Source organism: Mustela erminea, chromosome 1 (genome assembly GCF_009829155.1).
Source record: "Mustela erminea isolate mMusErm1 chromosome 1, mMusErm1.Pri, whole genome shotgun sequence".
Lineage (NCBI taxonomy): Eukaryota > Metazoa > Chordata > Mammalia > Carnivora > Mustelidae > Mustela > Mustela erminea.
Window position 1 is genome coordinate 9,340,739 of NC_045614.1, and position 20,894 is coordinate 9,361,632.

General features: G+C 57.8%; 1 protein-coding gene across 4 annotated transcripts; it reads left to right on the forward strand.

Moving 5' to 3' along the window:
- Positions 1-23: 23 nt before the first annotated feature.
- Positions 24-20,080, forward strand: NACC1 (nucleus accumbens associated 1). Of its 4 annotated transcripts, XM_032312595.1 has the most exons (8): positions 24-140; positions 918-1,010; positions 14,406-15,377; positions 15,481-15,654; positions 16,239-16,344; positions 16,445-16,542; positions 17,137-17,392; positions 19,890-20,080. In XM_032312595.1, the coding sequence occupies exons 3-8, from the start codon at positions 14,414-14,416 to the stop codon at positions 19,984-19,986; spliced, it is 1,695 nt and encodes a 564-aa protein (XP_032168486.1). In that variant the 5' UTR covers positions 24-140; positions 918-1,010; positions 14,406-14,413; the 3' UTR covers positions 19,987-20,080. The 4 variants fall into 4 exon arrangements, with proteins under 4 accessions (XP_032168486.1, XP_032168495.1, XP_032168481.1 ...); XM_032312604.1 differs by lacking the exons at positions 24-140; positions 918-1,010 and adding an exon at positions 1,195-1,401; XM_032312590.1 differs by lacking the exons at positions 24-140; positions 918-1,010 and adding an exon at positions 6,769-8,919.
- The last annotated feature ends 814 nt before the right edge of the window (positions 20,081-20,894 follow it).

Here is a 20,894-nt window from a genome sequence, read left to right on the forward strand (position 1 = left end):
CAATCAGTGATGCTACCTACAGTGGGTGGCCGGGATCAAAATGCACGGCGGAACGCTCGGAAAGTAGTGTGGATAACCTCAATCACTTCGGCACCCCCGGGAGGGGACGCATCATTCGCCCCATTTTACGGATGAGGAAGGTGAGGCTCAGAAAGGGGGCGGTAAGCGGAGAAATTCACCTACTGATCGGCTTCTGTGTATTGAGTGCTGTGAGCACATTATTTCAGGGCACTCTGCGGGAACAATTAAGGCTTTCACTGAAGCTAGATTTACTGAGTTTGAATCCCAGTCCTACCACATGGTCTTGGGAAGTTACTTAAACTCTCTGGGCCTCACTTTCCTTACCTGCTAAATAAGAATGCTAGCTTCCAATATAGAGCAAAGATCAAACTACAGAATGCCTGGAAACTGTGCAAAGCAGCCCCTCTTACGTAGTAACCGCTGGGTAGGTTCTAACTGATGTAGGAGGAGAGCGTAGTGGTCTGCACTGCCTGGGTCTCTCAGTCCCAGCTCGCCTCACAACTTGTTCTTATCCCTCTCTATGCTTAAGTTTGCCGATTTGCAAAATGGACAGAAGTTTTTAACGTTCGCTACTGGGGGGTGGTTGTGAGTTTTAAACGAGTTAGTGCAGGTTAAATGCCTAGAACGGAATCTGGCTTGGCATATACATAAAATCGTTAACTTTTATTGTCGATTCTGGAGCCGGAGTTTGATTCCTGACACATGCCACCAGGTACCTACTGGTGATCTTGAGCAGGTCTTTTTCATCTCTGTGCCTCCCTTTCTATAAAGTGTGTGTGTGTAATGATTTCGACTTAAAAATGTTGGTGTTAAGTTTAAACGAGGTAATTCCCATAAAGAGTCTAAAACGGTGCCTGGCACAGTAAGTAGAATTCATTGTTGTTTTCGTTTTACAGGAAATGAATGTTCCGAAAAGCAGAGAGACTTGTCCAGGGTCGCGGAAGTAGAAAGTGGCAGGGTCGGGAGTCGAACTCTCCTGCAAAGCCAAGGTACTCGCGGAAACCATGAAGGGCGAAGGGGAAAAAACGGGAGATGGAGGGAGAAAACGGAGATGGGAGGAAGGGAGTCTCTCGGCGCTCAGCTGGCCTCGCCTCGGGGGCGGGGCAGGGGGGCGGGGAGAAGGCGGGGCCGCGGCCGCTCCTCCCCGGCCGGGTTGCGGCGGCGGCGGCGCGGCTTGCGCTCGCTCGGCGCTCGGCTGGGGCGGCCTGGCCCACAATGAATGGCCGCCGCGGCTGCCGCTGCTGCTGAGGCGGAGGCCGCGGAGGCCGCGGAGGCGGAGGCCGAGGCCCCGGCGCAGGGGGGCGCGCCCCGGGCCCAGGCCCGGCCCCAGCCGCCGCTGCGGAGCCCGCCGGGAGCCCCCGGAGCGCGGCCACGGCGCAGGTGAGGCGGCTCGCCCCAGGCCCGGTTCCGGCCTCGTCTCGCCGGGGCGGCCCGAGGGCATCCGAGGGCCGGTTGAGGGCTGAGCGGGGAGAGCTGGGGGTGCTCTCCTCCGACAGAAAAGGAGCCAGGTCCGCAACCTGCACTGTCCCCGGACCGGCGAGTGCGAAGAGGCTCGGCCCTTACTAGCGGCCTTGAGCGTCCAGTCCCGGGCCGGGCCGTGGGGTTTGGGGGTGGTGGTGAGATCGGGCCCAGACCTCCCCCCACCTCGCTTTCGGCGATGGGGAGGCGCAAGGTTGGGCCGGGGCAGGTGCCGGAGGCCTGGGAAGTTGGAGGGCCCGAGGAGGAAAAGTGAGGAGGCGCCCGGGGAGGCCGGGGGTTGGGGGGAGGGGAAGGAGGAGTCGGGCTTTGGGTCGGCGGAGTGGGGGAGGAGGGGAGAGTGGCGCGGCCGGAGGGAAACGGCCCGGAGGGGGGGCGGGGAGGGGCCGACTCGCAGGTAGTGTCCGGGCGCCGGAGGAGGTGGGTGGGTCAGGTTACAAGCCTGGGGGCGGCTGAGGAGAAGCCCAGGAAGTGGGGCAGGGTGGGTGTGGGCGGAGTTAGTTCGGGTGGGGGCTGATAGGAGATCCCAGAGATGTTTGCAGGGGTCATATGAGGTTAGGGCTTGGAGAGGTGTTGGGCGGGGGGAGGCCAGATACTGGGGCCATCAGGTAGGTTGAGGAACTGCTGTAGGAGCTTTGAGAAAGGGGGAAAGCAGCGCCTTTACGCTGGGCTGGTGGCCGCGAAATGCGAATCGGGTCGTCCCGAGAAACTAGTGTGATCAAAAGGCACATGCCCCCTCTTCCCCCACCAGGTGTTACTTCTGGACCAGGTCTGGGGTCTTTTCCTCTTTTCTTCATCCCACTCAGGCTCTGGCTCTCTGACCTACCCTTTGGGCAAGCCTCTGGTGGCTTTTCCGAGGTGCTGGCCCACCCGGTGGGTGTTTGTGTGGGCAGCTTGAGAAAGTCCAGAACACCTAGCTCGGGCATATGTATTTGCAGAGGGGCAACCCAACGGCCCTTACCTGAGTATCGTGGGATACTTCACTTTTTGTGAGCAGAGCCTTGGGGCTCAAGCCTAAGGGATGGGACCTCACAGGCACCGTCTTATACCATGGCCTCCCAGGCACCAGCATCCCAGAGATGAGCCTATAAAGCTCTGTTTATTGTATTTGGATGCTCCTGATGGGGTGAAGGCAGGCCTCTGAGGAGATCAAAACCAGTATTTACACCCTGGCCCAGGCCTTTGGGGCTACTGGCCCCAGGGCTCTGCCTGTGGGGTGCTCTTCCTGGGTCAGGCCCCAGGATGAGCTCACTGATTGCTCACTGGGTCAGCTTAGGTCTCCCTGATAGGAGGAAGGTGAGGGCTCCGGGTGGCTTGTCCCAGGTCACCCAGCTAGACATTGGCAGACCAGGATTGACTGGCACTCAGCTCAAACCCACAGTCTCCTGGGCTGGCCTCTGAGGAGCATGACCGGAGGAACTCCTACTGTTCTGGATTGTCTGGTGGGAATTCTGTGCCCAAGGCCTTTTCTCTTGCCCATCCCAAGGGATAGGGTTGTACCTTTGTGGACAAAGGGGTGTCCCACACACTCTGGTGTGTCCCAGAGGGCTGGAATAGCAGAAGCTTCTTTCTCAGAGGCTTGGTCACATCTCATTTCACAGCCCCCCCACCCCACCCTGGTCTTCTGGGAGCCAGGAAGTCAGGGGTCACTGTAGGCCTGCAGTGGGAGGCAGTTATGAGGCCGGGCTCCAGAGCTGCATCTTGCTTTGGTTGCCTGGTTGTCTTTTCCCTTCTTTGGTCCTGGGTCAGACCACCACAGTTTTCTCTCCTTCTCCCTGGGCTAATTGTTACCATCGTGTCCTGGGTACGGATTTTGTATCTTGAGCCCCTGAGACAAGAGCCAAAGACTGCTGGGTAAAGCGGTATTACCCAGGCCTGGTTTGTAACCCTCATTCCTTGCCTCCCCCCCAGTCTCCCTGTAGTTCTAGAACTGACCCCACCTGGGCCCTGCTCTCCTCCTCTCCCTGGCTGGCCTCCTGGCTCTGAGAGGGGGAGGAACTGGGCTGCAGCCCGACTTAAAGATGCTTTTTCCCTGTTTGGTTGGGCCTAGGTTGGCTTCTGGGGCTCGGGAGTGCGTCCTGAGGCGGGGGGTGGCTACCTCTGGTCACAGAGGCTGGGGCGGGGCGTTGCTGACCAGGGTGTGTGGATGGCAGAGGAGGGCTGTGGCTGCTAGCTGCGTCTAGAGCTAGAGGAGGCACTCAGGAGCTACTTTTCTGTGAGGATGTAGAGGCACACAGACCTGGGGCGTCGGAGAAAGCCAGAATAGCAAGTACTACAAGTAAAAGGACCTGTGGGACAGTTTTCTATCCCTAGGGTGTCGGCTACCTGCTGGGGCCAAGGGAGCAGTCCTGAATAACATCCTGGTGGGGAGAGGGGGATGGAGAATTTCAAATTGGGTGGTCAGGGAAGGCTTGTGGGAGAACTGAGCCCTGAATAAGAAGGAGTCAGCCTGGTGGGGGGAAGCTGGGGCAGGGAGGAGCGAACGTTCTGGGCAGAGGGGACAGCACATTGAAAGCCTTTATTGAGCCTGTGCCAGCTTTCTGCTAAGTTCTCTAAATATCTTGTCCTCATAAGGAAGGAGTGAGGGGTGACCCTAGTGTGGAGATGAAGACCCTTAGTGCCATTTTCAGGAAAGCGCCCAGTCTCAGGGTCTCCTGGATCTCCCCACTGCCCCTAGATGAAAGTCCATACCCCTTGGCCTGCATCCAGGCTTTTTAAAGTCTGGGGCCTGAGCCAGGCTGTGAGGACGGCTGAATTTCTGTCGGTCTTGGAGAACCTGTGGGGGGGTTGCTCCAGCCAGGTCTGACTCGGAGTGCATCAGGTTCGGTGCCAGAGCGAGTGATGGAGAAGGGAGCCTGTGTTGGAGGCGACGATGAACCTCTTTCCCAGGCTTGAAGACAGGTCGGCGGTGCTTGAACAGCCTTTGTTCCCTGTCTCGGGTCCTTCCTGCTCCTCATCGCCCTGATCGCTTCCGCCCTGCCCCAGGCCTTTGGGGTCTGTTGTGCCTGGCAGGAGCGTGCAGGCCCATCTCCTGCCTCTGCTGCTGGGTCTCCTGACTGAGAATGCCATCCCTCCATCTTCCCCCGGAGAGACTTTGCAGCTGCAGAGGCTGTGAAGTGGGACCTGTCTTGTAGTGGTTGCAGACTGGGCTCAGTGTTTGGCTGTGGTCGCCGTCCCATCTCTGTGCTGTGCTGCCTCCTTCGGTGAAGGCCTCAGCATCCTTGGAGAGATCTGAGAGAGCCCTCTGTGAGGACAGCGACTCTGTTTTCTGAACTAAGCAGGGGTTGGGTAAAGGTGAGCAAACATGGTATTAATGGGCAGTCTGCTCCCACCATTAGCACCGCTTGCTCGGCCCTGACTCCCTGGGCCTAGGTTGTAACCTTGGCATCTCCCATTTCCTCCTCTGATAGTGGGGACCGGCAGGCATACGTTTGCCGAAGTGGTTCTCAATCAGGGATGATTCTACCTCCTATTAAGGGATGCTTGGGGAATGTCTGGAAACATTTTTATTTGTCACAGCTGGGGCTGGTCCTGGCCTCTGGTGGGTGTAGAGCCCAGGGATGCCATTCGGCAGCATAAAAAATGTACAGGGCGGTTCCCCTCCCCAAGGAATGCTCAGTCCCAGTGGCTGCAGGGCCAAGGTCAGGGGATCCTTGTTATGTTGTTACCAGGAGGAACGCAGAGTTTGGTGTCCAGGATGTTGGATGATACTGGGAAGGCACTGGGCGGGGAGCCCCCAGGAAGTACTGCCCGATTTATCACGAAATGGCATGAGGTTCCGGGAGCCAGCAAGTGGTGTAGGATGTCTCTGCTGCTGCCTGAGACTGTAAGGGGCTTCCGGGGCAAACAGAAGGGGACATAACCTAATAATCACAGCTGGTGTTACTGGGCACCCGTCTCAGGGTAAGCATCAGTCTATCCGTGTTGCTTGCTGGTTTAATCCTTGAAACAGCCTTGTGTGGCAGGTGCCGCCATTCAGTCCATTTTATAGCTGGGAACACTGATGTCGGGGGCACGTACTGCTGTGGGTGAATGTTTTCTGTCAGTGTAGAGGAAGGGGAGCACAATTTTAAGCAGGAAGCTTTGAATTTCAGGTAAGATAAAAGGATTCGGATTCTCAAGCCCTGCCGAGAGGCCCTGGCATGGTCTCCCAGCACCTGTCAACAAGCCCCAGCCCAGCAGCCACGTGCCCAGCAGCCCTGCCAGCCTCCTTCCTGGGCTGCGCAGGTGTCCCCTCGGGGCCTTCACGCTTGATGCTCCCTTCACCACCCTTGGTGTGGCTGTTGCCACCGGGTCCTTCAAGTCTGAAGGTTCAGGCGGGGATTAGGGTGTTAACTCAGGAAGGTGGGCCAGTGGGGAGGGGGAGGGCTGCTGCCCATCTCCTTCTCTGAGGAGCTGCTGCAGACAGAGGCCAGATTCCCCAGGGCTGCAAGAGAGTGGGCGGCGAGAGGGAGAAGCACTGGGCTGGACTGCTGGTTCCAGGGAGGTGGCAGGGCGGGGAGGAAGGGCGGAGAGTGGCTGCGGGAGGCTGGGCGGAGGAGAAGGCCTCTCCCAGAGCAGCAGAAGGACCAGCACCCTGTCTGGCCCTCAGAGGGCACCCAACACCCCATTTCTGGGGAGGACACATCCAGTGAGGACAAAGAGCCCCATCTCACGTTGGCCTGTCTTGGCTTCCCTTCTTGACTCTGGCCTCTTTGCGCCCCAGTTTTCCCATCCACAAAATGGGTCTGGTCACAGTGGCTGCACGCCTTGGGGAGTGATGGGACCATGTAGAGTGAGAGGTGGGTATGGGCCGGCCTTGGTCAGGAAGCCTCAGCTGCTGTTACCACCGGACTCTGGGAGAAGAGCCAGACACTACCTCAGTGCCATCCTGGGCCTTGCTGTCCTCACCCAGAAAATGGCACGAAGAGTCATTTCTACCTCAGAAACTAGCGAGAAGTGTCATGGAGCCCTTGCCAGGTGCCACGCATTGAAGGGGCGATGCTAATTGCTACCTATCCCCCTGTCACAATCCTGTCACCTGCCGTGGATTTAATGGCAGCTTTTTGGAGAAAAAGAGAATGAATTAAATGAATTAAATGAGCACATACTTTAAAAATGTCAACTGTAAGGGGGCAGTCCCTGGCTGGCTCATTTGGAAGAGCATGTGACTCTGAGTCTCAGGACTCTTAACCTTGGGGTCGTGAGTTCGGGCTCCACGTTGGGTGTAGATACTACCCCCAAAAAAATACATAAAAAGTTTTTAAAAAGATGCCGACATAGGGATCTGTACAGTCAGATAATGCTTTGTTCTTCGCTAGCAAATGTTTACTTAAGCTGCCTTCTCTTTCAGCTTCTAGAGAGGGTCCAAATGGCTCTGGGCCAGGAAGGCTCCTTGGGGGGTGTGTCCCCCACCCCCTCCTTTACTCTGACCTCATGCTGAGCTACATGAAGGAGTGGGGGGCTTCCCAAGGGCTTTTGGTCCTTCTGCTGGGGTTGGTGGTTTCCCTTAATTGGCTTGCATGTCCCCGGGCAGCTCACTGGTTCCCTGGAAGGTCAGTGGGAAGGGTGGTATGTGGCGGTGGCAGACACCTGTACCGCTAGCTTCTGTTGCCCCGGGAATGTGGGGCTCCCTCTCCAAACCACTGGCAGTTTCCACCCCCACTCCTAGGAATCACCCAGCCACACAAAGCACTTCCGGTTCAAGCCTGCCGTCCCCAGCGTGATCCCACAGTAGTGTGAGCAATTGATGGGAATCCATGCTGAGCCCAGAGCAGGACCCTGACTGCAGGCCGCCCAGCTGGTGCGGCCACCAGAGGAGGGCACCCGTCTGCACAGCCCCCTCCACGCTGGCCCTGAGGATTCCCCCCGTGGTGTGGATGGCACTCCAGGCCAAGCTCAGAGACCTCTGCTGAGGCCCACTGTTGGAGTCACATTAAAGTGGAACCAAACAGGGAGTGAGGTTGGTAGTAACTGCAGTAATTCTTCATTCCGCAAACAACTATTAAGCACCCGTTGTGTGCCGATCTCGTCTAGGGGTAGCAGTCACCACAGTGTGAACCAGAGAGGCAGGCGCAGGTGGAGGTGACACAAAGCTGAAGACACCTGGGTAGCTGGACGGTGGGAAGTGCCAGCGAGGAAAGGTCAAGCCAGAGAAGCGCAGGGTCGGGGTTGGGAGAGCTTGTCTTGGGAAGCTCGAGCCAGGTTATGGCTTGGGAGGACATGAAGAGCCGTGGCCGTGTCGAGGACAGTGTGCTAGGAAGTCTAAGAACCGGCGGTGAAAACTGGTTTTAAAAGAGTTTGGGGTCGAGTCTGAGGGTCTTGCCCCGAGCAAGGAGGGCTGGAGCTGCTGTAAGCTACGGCTGCCGGACCGGGGCAGAGTTGGTATCTAGGACATCCACAGGCAGTCCAGGTCCGGGGCTCCGTGGGGGAGTTGGACGTGAGTGGATGGAACTTCCAGCCTCTCTCGAGTCCGCCTGCCATGACAGAAACCCCATAGACGGGATGGCTCAGGCAACAGACACTGTTCAAGGTTGTCAGGGCTGGAGGCCCGAGATCAGGTCCAGAGGGCCTTGGTGCGCATGCTCACAGAGAGAGAAATGTCTCTCTTCTCTATGGACATCAGTCCCAGCAGACGAGGGCCCCACTTTTATGTCCTTGTTTAATCTTAATTACCACCTAAAGACTGTATTTCCAAATAACAGACACATTGGGGGTTAGCATTTCAACATATGCATCGGGGTGAGGGGCACAGGTTGGTCCAGAGCAGGGCCCTGAGTCTGGGTTTGATCCCTGGGAGGAGAGAGGTTGACCAAGGATAGAGCTCAGTGTCCACTTTTATTTACCTTCAGTTTCTGGAAGGACCATGGCTGCTTCTCCCTCAGGGCTCTGCACAACTTCCCAGTACACTGAGGGCTGCGCTCCCAGTCTACCACTGCCTGGTTAGATCTGCTCCCTCGCCCGTCCCCCGACCCCCGCCAGATACCAGCTCTAATGTCACCTCTTCTGGGCACAGTCAGAGGCCCAGGTATGCAGCACGTTGATCTGTGTGACTCTGAATGTATGGCCACGTTCCCCATGGGACTGTGAGCCCTGGGAGGCTGGCCTTGTCTCAGTCCTGGCGTACCCCAGGCTCCCAGGCTCTTCATGCCCCCAGGCAGGCGCTTGGCAAATATTTGTTGAGTGACTTGGGAGGTCATGGAAACCGTGTGCTGGGCCCTTGCATCGCACTGGGAGACCTGCTTATATTTGTGACCAGGACACTAACGATGCTAGGAGGGCCCACTCGGCCCTTTTTAGGACTGGCTGCTGCTCCTTCCCTTGGGGGGTCTGAGGACCCCAGAAGATGGGCAGGCAAATATGCCAGCTTCTGAGGAGAGAGGATTTGAATGGTGGTGTGCCCTAAGGGAGTCTGTAATCCAGTGCGTTTCAGTGTTCTCAGAGGTAAGCATAAGGGCTCTGGATGGGCCGTGGGGAGAGCGTGCAGAGGGGGGTGTCTCTAGTCTTGAGAATTCTCAGAGCCGGGGGGACGGAGGGTGGAAGAGGAGGATGTGGGCAGTGAGAGCAAAGGGGACTCCGGGCAGCGTGCACAGCTTGGCCAAAGGCCTGGCTGGGGTGGGAGAGCCGTGCAGTTGCTTGCTGGGCACGGAATTGTAGGATGCTTTAGAGACCCCCAACTCTTGGCTCCATCAGTAGCAGGTGACCCTGACCCAGGCCAGGTACCTGGTACTTTAGACCTGCTTTTTCTGGGAGCCCCTGAGGGCTCCGTGGTCGTCGTCTCCCTGCCCCCCATCCCCCCACCCCGGGCTGGTGTGGGATAGGGGCTTCACGCAGAGTCAGGTCAGCTGTTCCTTCGGAGTCCAGAGGACCGGATTGGGGTAGTTGCCCAGGGATGAGCGCAAGGTGGGGAACCTGGGGGTGGCCTGTCACTGTGCTTCTGAAACCAGCCAAGGCCTTGCTTTCCCCTGTCCTTGGAGGGGCAGCAGGGCCGTGCAGGGTTTCTGCAACTCAAAACCTGCCACCCCACTCCCCTGCACTGTTGTGGGGGCAGGGCGGGGGGTTCCTCAGCACTGACTGGTTGAGTTCTTTGTACCAGTTGTCTCCCTCCCCCTCCCAAAGGCTTCAAAGCCCTGGGTGCTGGGCTCTGAGACTGGGGTTCACAAGGCTTGGGGGATCCCAGCCTGAATGTGGAGTGGCTGTTGCCCTCGGGGGCCCCTTCCTGTGCATGTTCCCTCCTGTTACCACAGGGACATCAGTGTTCCTGCGGCTGAGCTTGCTCTGAGTGGCCAGCCTGTGCCAGTTTCCCAGTGAGGGGCCAGGCCCTGCAGGCTGGCTGTCGGCCCCCACCTATCTAGTGGGGCAGTACTAGCACCCGCCCCCCCCCCGAGGGAACCCCAAGGACAGCTCCTGCAGCAGCACCTGGCATGAAGACCACAGCTGGGAGCACTCCTCAGAGTGCCCCCTGCAGCCCCCACCAGCTGCTGGGTCCCAAATTGGAGTCGTTTATTTCCACTGCGCTCTCCCCGCCCGAAGAGTTTTTATTTATTTGTTTTTCTGACAGCGCACAAGCATGGGGAGCAGAGGGACAGGGAAAAACAGGCTCAGTAAGCAGGGAGTCCGTCCTAGGACCCGGGGATCGTAACCCCAGCCGAAGGCAGACGCCTAAAAACTGAGACACCCAGGTGCCCCTGGAGTCATTTATTCCTATCGTGGTGCCCCCTCTTAGCCACGCACTCACAGATCTGAGCGTTCTCTCTCTCTCTCCCCGTCCCTGCCACCGCTGCCTGCCCCCACCACTAGCCCAGCCCTCAGCGTCTCACCTGTTTCCGTTCTCCACACTGCTCCTGCGAATTTTCCCCAGGATGGTCTGGGCCTGCACCTCCCTTGCTTCAGGCTCCCCCCTGCTCCCTCAGAAACATTTGTCCTCACCAGGCCAGGCACCCCCTGTCCATACCCTTCCCAGCAGCCCCGTTGCCCCTGTACTCCCAGCCTCAAGCCAACACCGGCCTCCTGGGAATCTCCAGGCTGCGCCTCACTCCCAGTCCGCCCCTCAGGGACACACTCTTCCTGGTTGTATCACTCCCTGTGTCTCCCCCCAGACCTCAGCATGTGGGGACAGCCAGTCTTCTTTAGAGCTTGTCCCCCGTGCCTTGTGGTTTATCGGGGTGGATTGGTTAAATGAGTCCCCATTTTACAGATGAACAAACCAAGGCACAGAGGGGACGAATTGGCATCTGAAACAAGGTGTGGTGTAGGGGTTTGCTCTGACTCCACTGCTGGCCTCTCCTGCCTTGGTCCTCCCCCTTCCGGTATGAGCTTTCCAAGCTTGAGGGGTCTAGAGGTCTCTTTCAGGGATGGGAGCTAACCTTTCCCTTGACTTCCTTGACTCTGGTCACTTGGGCTCCAGTACCTGGAGTAGCTTCATTTTGGCAGCCCTGGGAGTTGGGTTGGGGCTGCGAGTCCCCTGGAGCAGACTCTCTGGATTCTGTCCTTTGCCTTATCTTAGTGCCTCAGTTTCTCCTGTCTCCACACACAGGGTCAGCTCCGAGCCCACCTGGCACTGAGTTTGAGCCCTTGAAAGAAGTGTGCTGTCTTCTGATGGGAGAGTCCCTGTCTCCGCCTAGACCCTGTTGACCCTAAATTGTTTTTTCTGGCAGTGACCGTGATTTTGATGATGACAAGGAGGCAAAGGGCATACCCAAGGGAAATCACAAGTTTCAGTGCCTACACAGACTCTTGTCCGTATTACTTACTTACCAGTGACCCTTGGAACAGTTCTTGGCTTCCCTGTGGCCTCAGTTTTCCCATCTGAGAACTGGGAGTATGAAATTGGCCCCATAGGTTTGCTAAGAGGGTTCAGAGAACTTCCTGCCGGCACCGGTCAGCTCTTTGGAAGCATGGGTGCTGGGAGGGGTGGGGCTTGCTGGTGTCTCTCTCAGGGTTCCACCACATGCAGCAAGTTCGAGAGGACAGCCTGAATTTGTGTGGTAGGGTTGGTCTTAGCAACATTTGTTTCCAAATGGAGAAGTAGAGGTTTGGAGTTCATGCTCCCAGGAGGGAGTTGATTCTGGAGCCAGCACTTGCCTATCAGTCTGTGCAGCATAATTTTGAGTTCAGTGGTACCAGGTAGGGCCCCTGTGTCCCAGTGTTCAGCCTGTGGAGGCGGCTCAGGAGGGACTCAATAGTGAGTGGAAAATGTGAAAGACGCGTGAAAGCTAATCTGGGAATGAGGGGAAACAGCTGGGGTCTCTAGTTGGTACCTGCCCCAGGGCCTTTGCACACATGCTTTCCTCCTTTCTCCTCACCAGCCCGACTCTTCTCATACCCATCCTGCCCATTCAGGACCACTGCCTCCTGTATTTTATAGAACTGCAGGGGACTTACTTTTACCATGGGTACAGTCGTAAAGCCACATTGTCCTTTAGAGCCCTTTTATGAGGGCACTCAGACTATTGGACATGCCCAGTTCTGGATTGGAATGTGCTGGAATGTGCAGTGATGGAATAGGCTGTGAAGCAGAAGTTCACATTTGACAGGTGTCTGCACTCACTGCGCACGGTCACGGACAGTTCCTTTTTATTTTTTTAGTTTATTTTTATTTTTAAAAAAATTATTATTTTTTTTTTAACTTATTTGACAGAGAGCACAAGCAGGGGGAGTGGCTTCCAGAGGGAGAGGGAGAAGCAGGCTCTCCCCACTGAGCAGGGAGCCTGACATGGGGCCCATCCCAGGACCCTGAGATTGTGACCTGATCCAAAGGCAGATGCTTAACTGACTGAGCTACTCAGACATCCCTCCTTTTTTTTTTTTTTTCCTTTAAAGATTAATTTTATTCTTGTGTATTTTAGAGAAAGGGAGAGTGGGGGAGGGGGGAAAGGAGAGAGAATCCCAAGCAGATTCTGTTCTGAGCATGGAAATATTATCTTTTTTTTAGAAGATTTTATTTATTTATTTTGACAGACAGAGATCACAAGTAGGCAGAGAGGCAGACAGAGAGAGAAGGGGAAGCAGGCTCCTCACAGAGCAGAGACCCCGATGTGGGGCTCAATCCCAGGACCCCCGGGATCATGACCTGAGCCAAAGGCAAAGGCTTTAACCCACTGAGCCACCCGGGCGCCCCAATATTATCTATTTTTGTAAATAAGCAGTAGGCTCACTAGGTTCAAAATTCAAAGGAACCACAGCATTCATGGCAAGTGTGGATTCTTTCTTTTCTCTTTCCTTGGCTTTATTGAGTTGCACGTAGCACGGTCTCCATTGAAGGCATATAGTTGAATGGTTTTCAGTACAGTTGACCCTTGAATGACGAGTGGGTTAGGGGTACTAACGCCTCCCACCAGTGCGCACACAAAGTCAAAAGTGCATGTACAACTTTCAAGTCCCCCCCCCACCCCGAATTTAACAGCCTACTTTTGATCAGAAGCCTTACTGATAACCGTTAACACATATTTTGTATCTTGTATGTGTTCTGTGTGATTAAGCTAGAGAAAAAAATGTTACTAAGAAAATAATAAGATTTGCTGGCGGGTTCAGTCAGTAGAGCAGGCGACTCTAGATCCTGGAGTTGTGAGTCTGAGCCCCGCCTTGGGTGTAGAAATTTCTTTAAAGAAAAGGGGAGGGGGGAGAAAATCATAAGGAAGAGAAAATAGCATTTGCAGTCCTGTACTATTGAAAAAAATTCTGTGTATAAGTGGACCCACACAGTTCCAGCCTGTGGTGTTTGAAGATCGATTATCCAGAGTTGTGTGCACGTGACCACAATTTTAGACCATTTTAAGTTACGGCCAGAAGAAATGCCCGCATCCTTCTGCTCGCCACCCCACACCCCACCTAGCCCCTGGCAGCCACTAGCCTGCTTTTTTTGGCTCCGGATTTGCCTGTTTTGGACATCTTACATAAACGGGATCGTATAATACACAGTTCTTGTGTCCATCTTCTTGCTTTAGCATGTTTTCAAGGTTTGCCCATAGAATGGTGTGTATCAGTGCTTCGTTCCTTTATATGGGTGAATAATATTCCATCATATGACCAGACCATGGGTTTTTTGGGGTTTTTTTGTTTGTTTTGTTTGTTTGTTTTAAGCCATTCATCAGTTGACGGTCATTTGGGTTCCCATCTTTCTGGCGCTTGCGAGTGGTTCCATAGACACTCACGTACAGGTGTTTCTGTGGGTACAGGTGTTCGTTTCTCCTGGGTATAATTCTGAGGAATGGAATTGCTGGGTCATATGATAATTTCGTGTTTAATCACTTGAGGACCTGCCAGACTGTTTTCCATAGCAACTGCACCATTTTACATTCCCAGCCGCAGTGTAGGAGGCTTCCGATCTCCTCCTTGCCAACACTTGTTGTCTGTCTTTTTGATTCTCTCCAGCCTAGCTGGTACGAAATGGTGTTTCCTTGTGGTTTGCATTTGCATTTCCCTGCCGACGGGTACTGTCCTCGTGCAGCCTCAGAGTTCCCTGAGTGCTCCCTTAGTCCTTCAGCCAACGTGATCGGGGGTCATGTCCTCAGCACTGCGGCCACGGTGCGAAGACCCCGATGCCAGTCCCCTTCAGAGTTCCCCCGTGTGTGCTGTGCTAGCGATGGCTAACACTCACAGAGTTCTCACTGTGTTGACTCACTTAGTATTCAAACACACATGTGTAAGTACGCTTTTGCCCCCACACCCCCACTGGAAGGGGCTGCTGTGGCCACCCGGCCCTGGAGCTGCCATGCCTGATTGGACAGTCTGTCACAGAGGCAATTCTGTGCTGGGACCAAGGGCGTGGGTGGCTGCCGGCAGATCTCCCCACCACGGCAAATCCCACCATGTGGATGTCTGCTCCCACGTGTCTCCCTGCCGCACGTGAGCTTCGTGAGTGGCGGGGGGGCACTGAGTGTGCTGCCTGACCCCATCCCTCTGTCTCTCTGTCCCTGTCCCCTGTGCAGCTGCCGCCATGGCCCAGACCCTGCAGATGGAGATCCCGAACTTCGGTAACAGCATTCTGGAGTGTCTGAATGAGCAGCGGCTACAGGGCCTGTACTGTGACGTGTCTGTGGTGGTCAAGGGCCATGCCTTTAAAGCCCACCGGGCGGTGCTGGCCGCCAGCAGCTCCTACTTCCGGGACCTGTTCAACAGCAGCCGGAGCGCGGTGGTGGAGCTGCCGGCCGCCGTGCAACCCCAGTCCTTCCAGCGGATCCTCAGCTTCTGCTACACGGGCCGGTTGAGCATGAATGTGGGTGACCAGTTCCTGCTCATGTACACGGCCGGCTTCCTACAGATCCAGGAGATCATGGAGAAGGGCACTGAGTTCTTCCTCAAGGTGAGCTCCCCCAGCTGCGACTCGCAGGGCCTGCACGCCGAGGAGGCCCCGTCATCCGAGCCCCAGAGCCCTGTGGCCCAGACATCCAGCTGGCCGGCCTGTGGCACCCCGCTGCCCCTTGTGTCCCGCGTCAAGACGGAGCAGCAGGAGTCGGACTCCGTGCAGTGCACGCCGGTGGCCAAGCGGCTGTGGGACAGCGGCAGCAGTGGCGGTGGCAATGGCAGCCGCAAGATGGCCAAGTTCTCCACGCCGGACCTGGCTGCCAACCGGCCACCCCAGCAGGCCCCAGTGGTGGCAGCGGCGCAGCCAGCCGGGGTGGCGGTGGCAGCGGCTGCAGGGGCTAGCACTGGGCAGCCAGCGGGGGGGGCGGCGGCCACAGCGGCAGCAGCAGCAGCAGCAGGGGGCGTGGTGAGCGGGCCCAGCACGTCAGAGCGGACCAGCCCGGGCACCTCAAGCGCCTACACCAGCGACAGCCCTGGCTCCTACCACAACGAGGAGGACGAGGAGGAGGATGCTGGCGAGGAGGGCACGGACGAGCAGTACCGGCAGATCTGTAACATGTACACCATGTACAGCATGATGAATGTCGGCCAGACAGGTGAGGCGCCTGCCCTGCCCACCCCACCCCTGCCCTGCCCCTACACCCCTCCCCCCCGCAGCCAGCCCCCTTCCGCAACACATGCTGCTCTCTGCCCCCAAAGCCGAGAAGGTGGAGGCCCTCCCTGAGCAGGTGGCCCCTGAGTCCCGGAATCGCATCCGGGTGCGGCAGGACCTGGCGTCTCTCCCGGCTGAGCTCATCAACCAGATTGGCAACCGCTGTCACCCCAAGCTCTACGATGAGGGTGACCCCTCCGAGAAGCTGGAGCTGGTGACAGGTGGGCCGGCATCACTTCCTCCCCAGATTCCCTGTTTCACCCCAGGCCTCTGTGTCCTCTGAGCTAGTGGCTTGTGGGATGGTGGTTAGGAGCTGGACTTGGGGTCCGACCCCACCCCTGCTACCACTTGCTCTGCCCTAGGGCAGCTGACCCCCCTTTGCATTATATGTACCCGAGACTGGCCTCCAGGTTTCCACACCAGAGGCTGGTATGAGCGTTGACTGGCACTGTTGGCCACACGGGCTGATGAGCGGCTCCGTGGGGCCGTTGGAGGGTTGACTAACACGGTGGTTAAGAATCTTGGCTCTTGGTGTCAGGTTGCCTTGGTGTGAGCTTCCACTGCCTGTTCTTTCTGGTGCCCAGGTGGCTGTGTGGGCAGAAGCCATGCGAGCGCGAGCGGGCTCGGCATGCTGTAGGTGCCCCGTGGACAGTGGCACCACCAGCTGGCCTTTCCTGATCGCTGACCAGGCCATGCCGGGGCGAGTTGTCAGGGGGCATCTTGGCCAGGCCCAGGCCAGGGCTTGGCCAAGTGGGGAACGGGGCAGTCTGGGGCCCCCCGGCCACCCTCCTGCTCCCCACTCTAGGCACCAATGTGTACATCACGAGGGCGCAGCTCATGAACTGCCACGTCAGCGCGGGCACGCGGCACAAGGTCCTGCTGCGGCGCCTCCTGGCTTCCTTCTTTGACCGGTGAGGCCCTCACAGAGCCCAGATGGAGGGGAGGATGGCTGTCCCCGCCCCCCACTGCAGAGGGCCTGACTCCATCCTACACCCATGCTCCCCACCTCAGGAACACGCTGGCTAACAGCTGTGGCACCGGCATCCGCTCTTCCTCCAACAACCCCAGTCGCAAACCGCTGGACAGTCGTGTCCTTCATGCTGTCAAATGTGAGTGTCTGGCCTTCTGGAGTCAGGCTGGGGTGGGGTCTGGGGCAGGCAGGTGGTCCTCTTCGCTGTTGACCCTGATGGGTGGGGATTGGTGTTAAGAAGGATTCTGAGGCTGAGTCTGAACTTGTTAGGAAGAGGATTGGGATGGGTTACAGATTTCTTCACAGTTGCAGGGGCTGTTGGGGGAGGGGCGGGTGGACACTGAAGGTAAGCCTGTGTCAGATGGTGGGGGGCAGGGGAAGGGTCCTTGGGTAGTCATGGGAGCGATGAAGCAGCCTTTCCAGCCGTGTTCAGGAGAGAAGTCTAGGTTTTTACCTGGAATCTCCCCATTCCTAAATTCTGGCAAATGACCCAGGTTTTTCAAGAGCACTGGGGCACCCTCTCTGACCCCACACCTGGCCGATCTCAGGCATGGGGCCAACTGGTACGGTTTAGCGTCCTGGCTTGTGGGGCCTCCATTCTCTTACCTCAGAAGGGGGGGTTCAGAGGTGCCACATGCATGTGGGGGGGGATTAAGGTGCAACGTGGCTGAGTGTTGTCCGTGTCAGAGGCCAGTGCCGCGCTCTGCCTGAGCCGTGCGCTCCGCCCTCACAGACTACTGCCAGAACTTCGCTCCCAACTTCAAGGAGAGCGAGATGAACGCCATCGCAGCTGACATGTGCACCAATGCCCGCCGTGTCGTGCGGAAGAGCTGGATCCCCAAGCTCAAGGTGCTCATGGCCGAGGGTGACGCCTACACCACCTTCATCAGCGACACGGGCAAGATAGAGCCGGACATGATGGGCGTGGAGCACAGCTTCGAGACGGCCAGCCACGACGGCGAGGCCGGCCCCTCGGCTGAGGCCCTCCAGTAACTACCACCGGACCCTCCCCGCGGGGCCGTCACACTCCCCCCATCCGCCCCATCACACCCCCCCACCATCTTGGTCACGAGCTACTGTCTGTCCCTCCCCAGGACCCGCGGGGGGCGCTGCATGCTCCCAGCCCCTCTGCCTCCTCATCCCACCCTCCGGCCACCATCCGAGTGGGCTAGGAGAGGGCGGCAGCCGGTGCGAGCTCTGCGCTGCCTCTCTAGCATGCTCGGGCACCGCTGGGGAGCCTGCGCTCCCCCTCCCCTAACCTCCAGCAGTGGTCTCTCCACTCACCAGGCCAGGTATGGGGAGGGGCCGGCCTGGGGGGCTCAGGAAGGCCCCTTCCCCAGGCCCGGGGCCCCAGGGTTCTCAGGACCCCTCCTGCCACCACCTCCCAGTGCTTCCATGTTTCCAAAAGCGCCTTCCTGACTCCCTCGTCTGTCCCTGCACCTGGGGGCTGGGGTAGGCGAGGCGGAGGGGACTGCCCATTTCACAGCTGAGGGAACCCAGGCTCAGAGGAACTCCACCATTGACCTAAGGTGGTGGGCGGTGGCGGGCCCGGCGCCCTTCTCCCCCCCCCCCAACCCTGCGCCCACCTCTATTGCCCCCATCTGTCCCCTGGGGCCTGAGAGGGGCAGGTCCTAAGTGGGGGGCTCTTGGAGGCAGGCCAGGGGTCTCTGCGAATAGAATGAGAGGTTTCCTGGGCTCACAGAAGTGTGTGCGTGTGTGCACGCGCACGCGTGTGTGTGTGTGTGTGTGTGTGTGTAGACGTTTTTGCTTTTAAACAAATGAAGATATGAGAGGCAGTAGGGCCAGGGCTGGAAGTCAGGGGAGCAGGCTGGGGGGCTGCTGCCCTTGCCCCCCTCCCCCACCCCAGTCCCCGGCCCCAGCCCCTGTACATAATTTTTAAAGCATTTTTTTAGCTAATGAAATATTGAAGTATAAGATTCCTTTTATTTTTCAAACCAACAGGACTGTGTCTGATGTCCCCTTCGGTCCTGGGGGACGTGACAGGCAGAACGTGGTGGGGGCTGGGGGCAGGGTGAATGCGTGCGTGTGTATGGAGTGTGGGTGCGCAGTTCTGAGGCTGGGACTCGGCCAGGCCTCTGCTTGGGCTCTGTGGGTCTGACCAGGACCCCCTTGCTCCGCTGCTCCCCAGCGGGGTTCCATTTGAGGGGTGGCCCTGGCCTTAGCCTGTTGGCTGAGCCCAGCTTCTGGGGACAAGGCAGGGCCCGCTTCCATTGTTTAGCAGTTTGCAGAATTTTCTCTAACCATTCCTCTTTCTATCCTCGCCCAGTGCGAGGGATTTTTTTTTTTTTTTTTTTTTAATTTTACATGTGAACTTTGGAGGGTTCCTTTTTTTTTTTTACTCCCTGTTCCCCCACACTGGGTGTCCTTTTTTTCACAATTTTCACCTTTTCCTCTCCAGCCCTGTCCCCACTGCCTCTCGTTTCTTCCCAGATCTGACCGGCCCATTCCTCCCATTGCTCCCAGCGGCCTTTCCAGAGGCAGGGGGATTGTAGGAGGTGGGGAGAGGGGGGTGGCGGCCAGCCCTGACTGGACCCTTGGAATCTGACTTGGAGCCCTCCCTCACCACCCAGGAGCCCCCACCGATCTGCAAGGGGGTCGCTCCTGACATCTTGTTGTGGGGATGTGGGGGTGTCTGGTCTGGCCAGTGTCCTGGCACCCTGCTTTCCTGGCCTGGCCCCCGCACCTTAGCCCTCAGCCGGCCCAGTGTATGGGGGGAGTCGACGCCCCAGCTAAAGCACAAGCACCTTAGTCGCACCTCCCCCACACCCTTGTCCTGGCCTTGACATCCTACCCCAGCATCGATCCCAAAGCACAATATCCTGGTCACTTGGCAAGCTGCCGGGCCGGCCAAGGCCGAGGGGCCGGCTGGGGCTCCAGCCAGACCCCACAAGGAAGGAGTCCTAGGCGCTGCCCTCCTTCCAGGCCTTAGCAGGGGCCAGCTCTCTGGGACTGGGGTCTTCTCCCTCCCTAGCCCTTTGTCCTGGATAGGCCCCTGCCCAGCCCCTCCCTGCCTTGTCCCCGGGTGGGGCTTGCCCGTGTCCCTCCTCCGAGCCCCTGCAGCACTGGGTTGGGTGGGAGAGCCCCCTCATTTCAGGGACCCCAGGAGGTGCCCCTGGCCCCGGGGACTGTGTTGGGGGGGAAGGGAGGGGAGGGGGGGTGGGCAGGGGTGCAGGGGAGGAAACTCCTCACCAGGAGAGCCAAAGACAGGGTTGTGCCTTACCCCAGGAGCCACCCCTGCGTCCCTCCCGCCCTGCCCTCCCCACCTCCTGGGCGGCCTGCTGCTTTTCCTTCTCTCCCCACCCCTGCCCTGCCCTGCTCTGAGCTGCATGGTCCCCCCAACCCCGGGCAGCCCAGGGAGGAGCACGAATGGAGAATCACCAACCAACGCAAAAAAAAAAAAGAGAGACTGTGGGGGCCCCCCCTTCACCTCCCCTGGCCGCCCACTCACCCGCCTCTTTCACGCAGGACAGACCGCCCGCCCTGTCCGTGTGAAGTGCCAACGGCCTCCCCGCCCTGGGCCGACCCCCCACTCCCCGGGCCCGTAAGTGAGATTGCACATTAACTACTGTAAGGAGAGGAGCCGCACTGGGAAATGTGAACCATGAGAATATCAGTGACACTGATGAGGAGAATAAACTAAACGCCTTTGTAACAGCTCAGCCGCATGCCGCTCTCTGGGGGCGGGGCCCAGGGAGGGACAGATGCACAGGGGCTCGCCGCCGGCTCAGTGTGCGCTGGGGAACTGAGCTGGGGAACTGCCGTTGTAGCCATTGCATCTCAGAACCTCTGTGTGTGGGGGGGGGAGGGGCAGTTTCCCTCCTTCAGAGGCTCAAACCCAAGCTGCCAGTAGCTGCCCCTTGGAACGGGGCACCTGGCCCCTCGCTCGCAAGTGTGGACTTTTGATTGCGGGATTGTGAGTTTAAGCCCCACGTTGGGGCTTGTTAAGTAGCACCTTTCTGGCTACCCTAGTGTATATAGACACGATGCCCTGGAGCTCTTCTGCACATGCATGGGCTCTCGGTCCTGTGCCAGGGTCCCACGGGATCACCCCCAAGAAGGGCCTCTGTTGAATTGGCTGTAGGACAGACCGACTGGCTCGCTCCCCTTCTGTGGCCGTTTGACACCCCTAGTCCCAGTTCTGCATCCTGAACACACCCATCCCCGTCACCATGGCTGAGCCAGGGCGCCCATGCACTCCTGCATCGGAAGGAACATGAGTGGGGATGGTGAGTCAGATTCGGCCAGTGTCCTTTAAAATACCTTGGACAGCTGTGGGTCCTGAGGATAGGGAAGGACAAAATGTCCTCTCAAGTCTGATGGAAAACACACAGATGGGCGGTAAGGTACCCTGATTCAGAAATATTTCTAGTAGCGTGGGAAGGTTATTCATCAATGTTAGGGGTCCTGTCAAGTCAGAAGATAATTTGGGAAAGGAGGCTTCATCCCCTGCCCTGGCCAGGCCTGTCTACT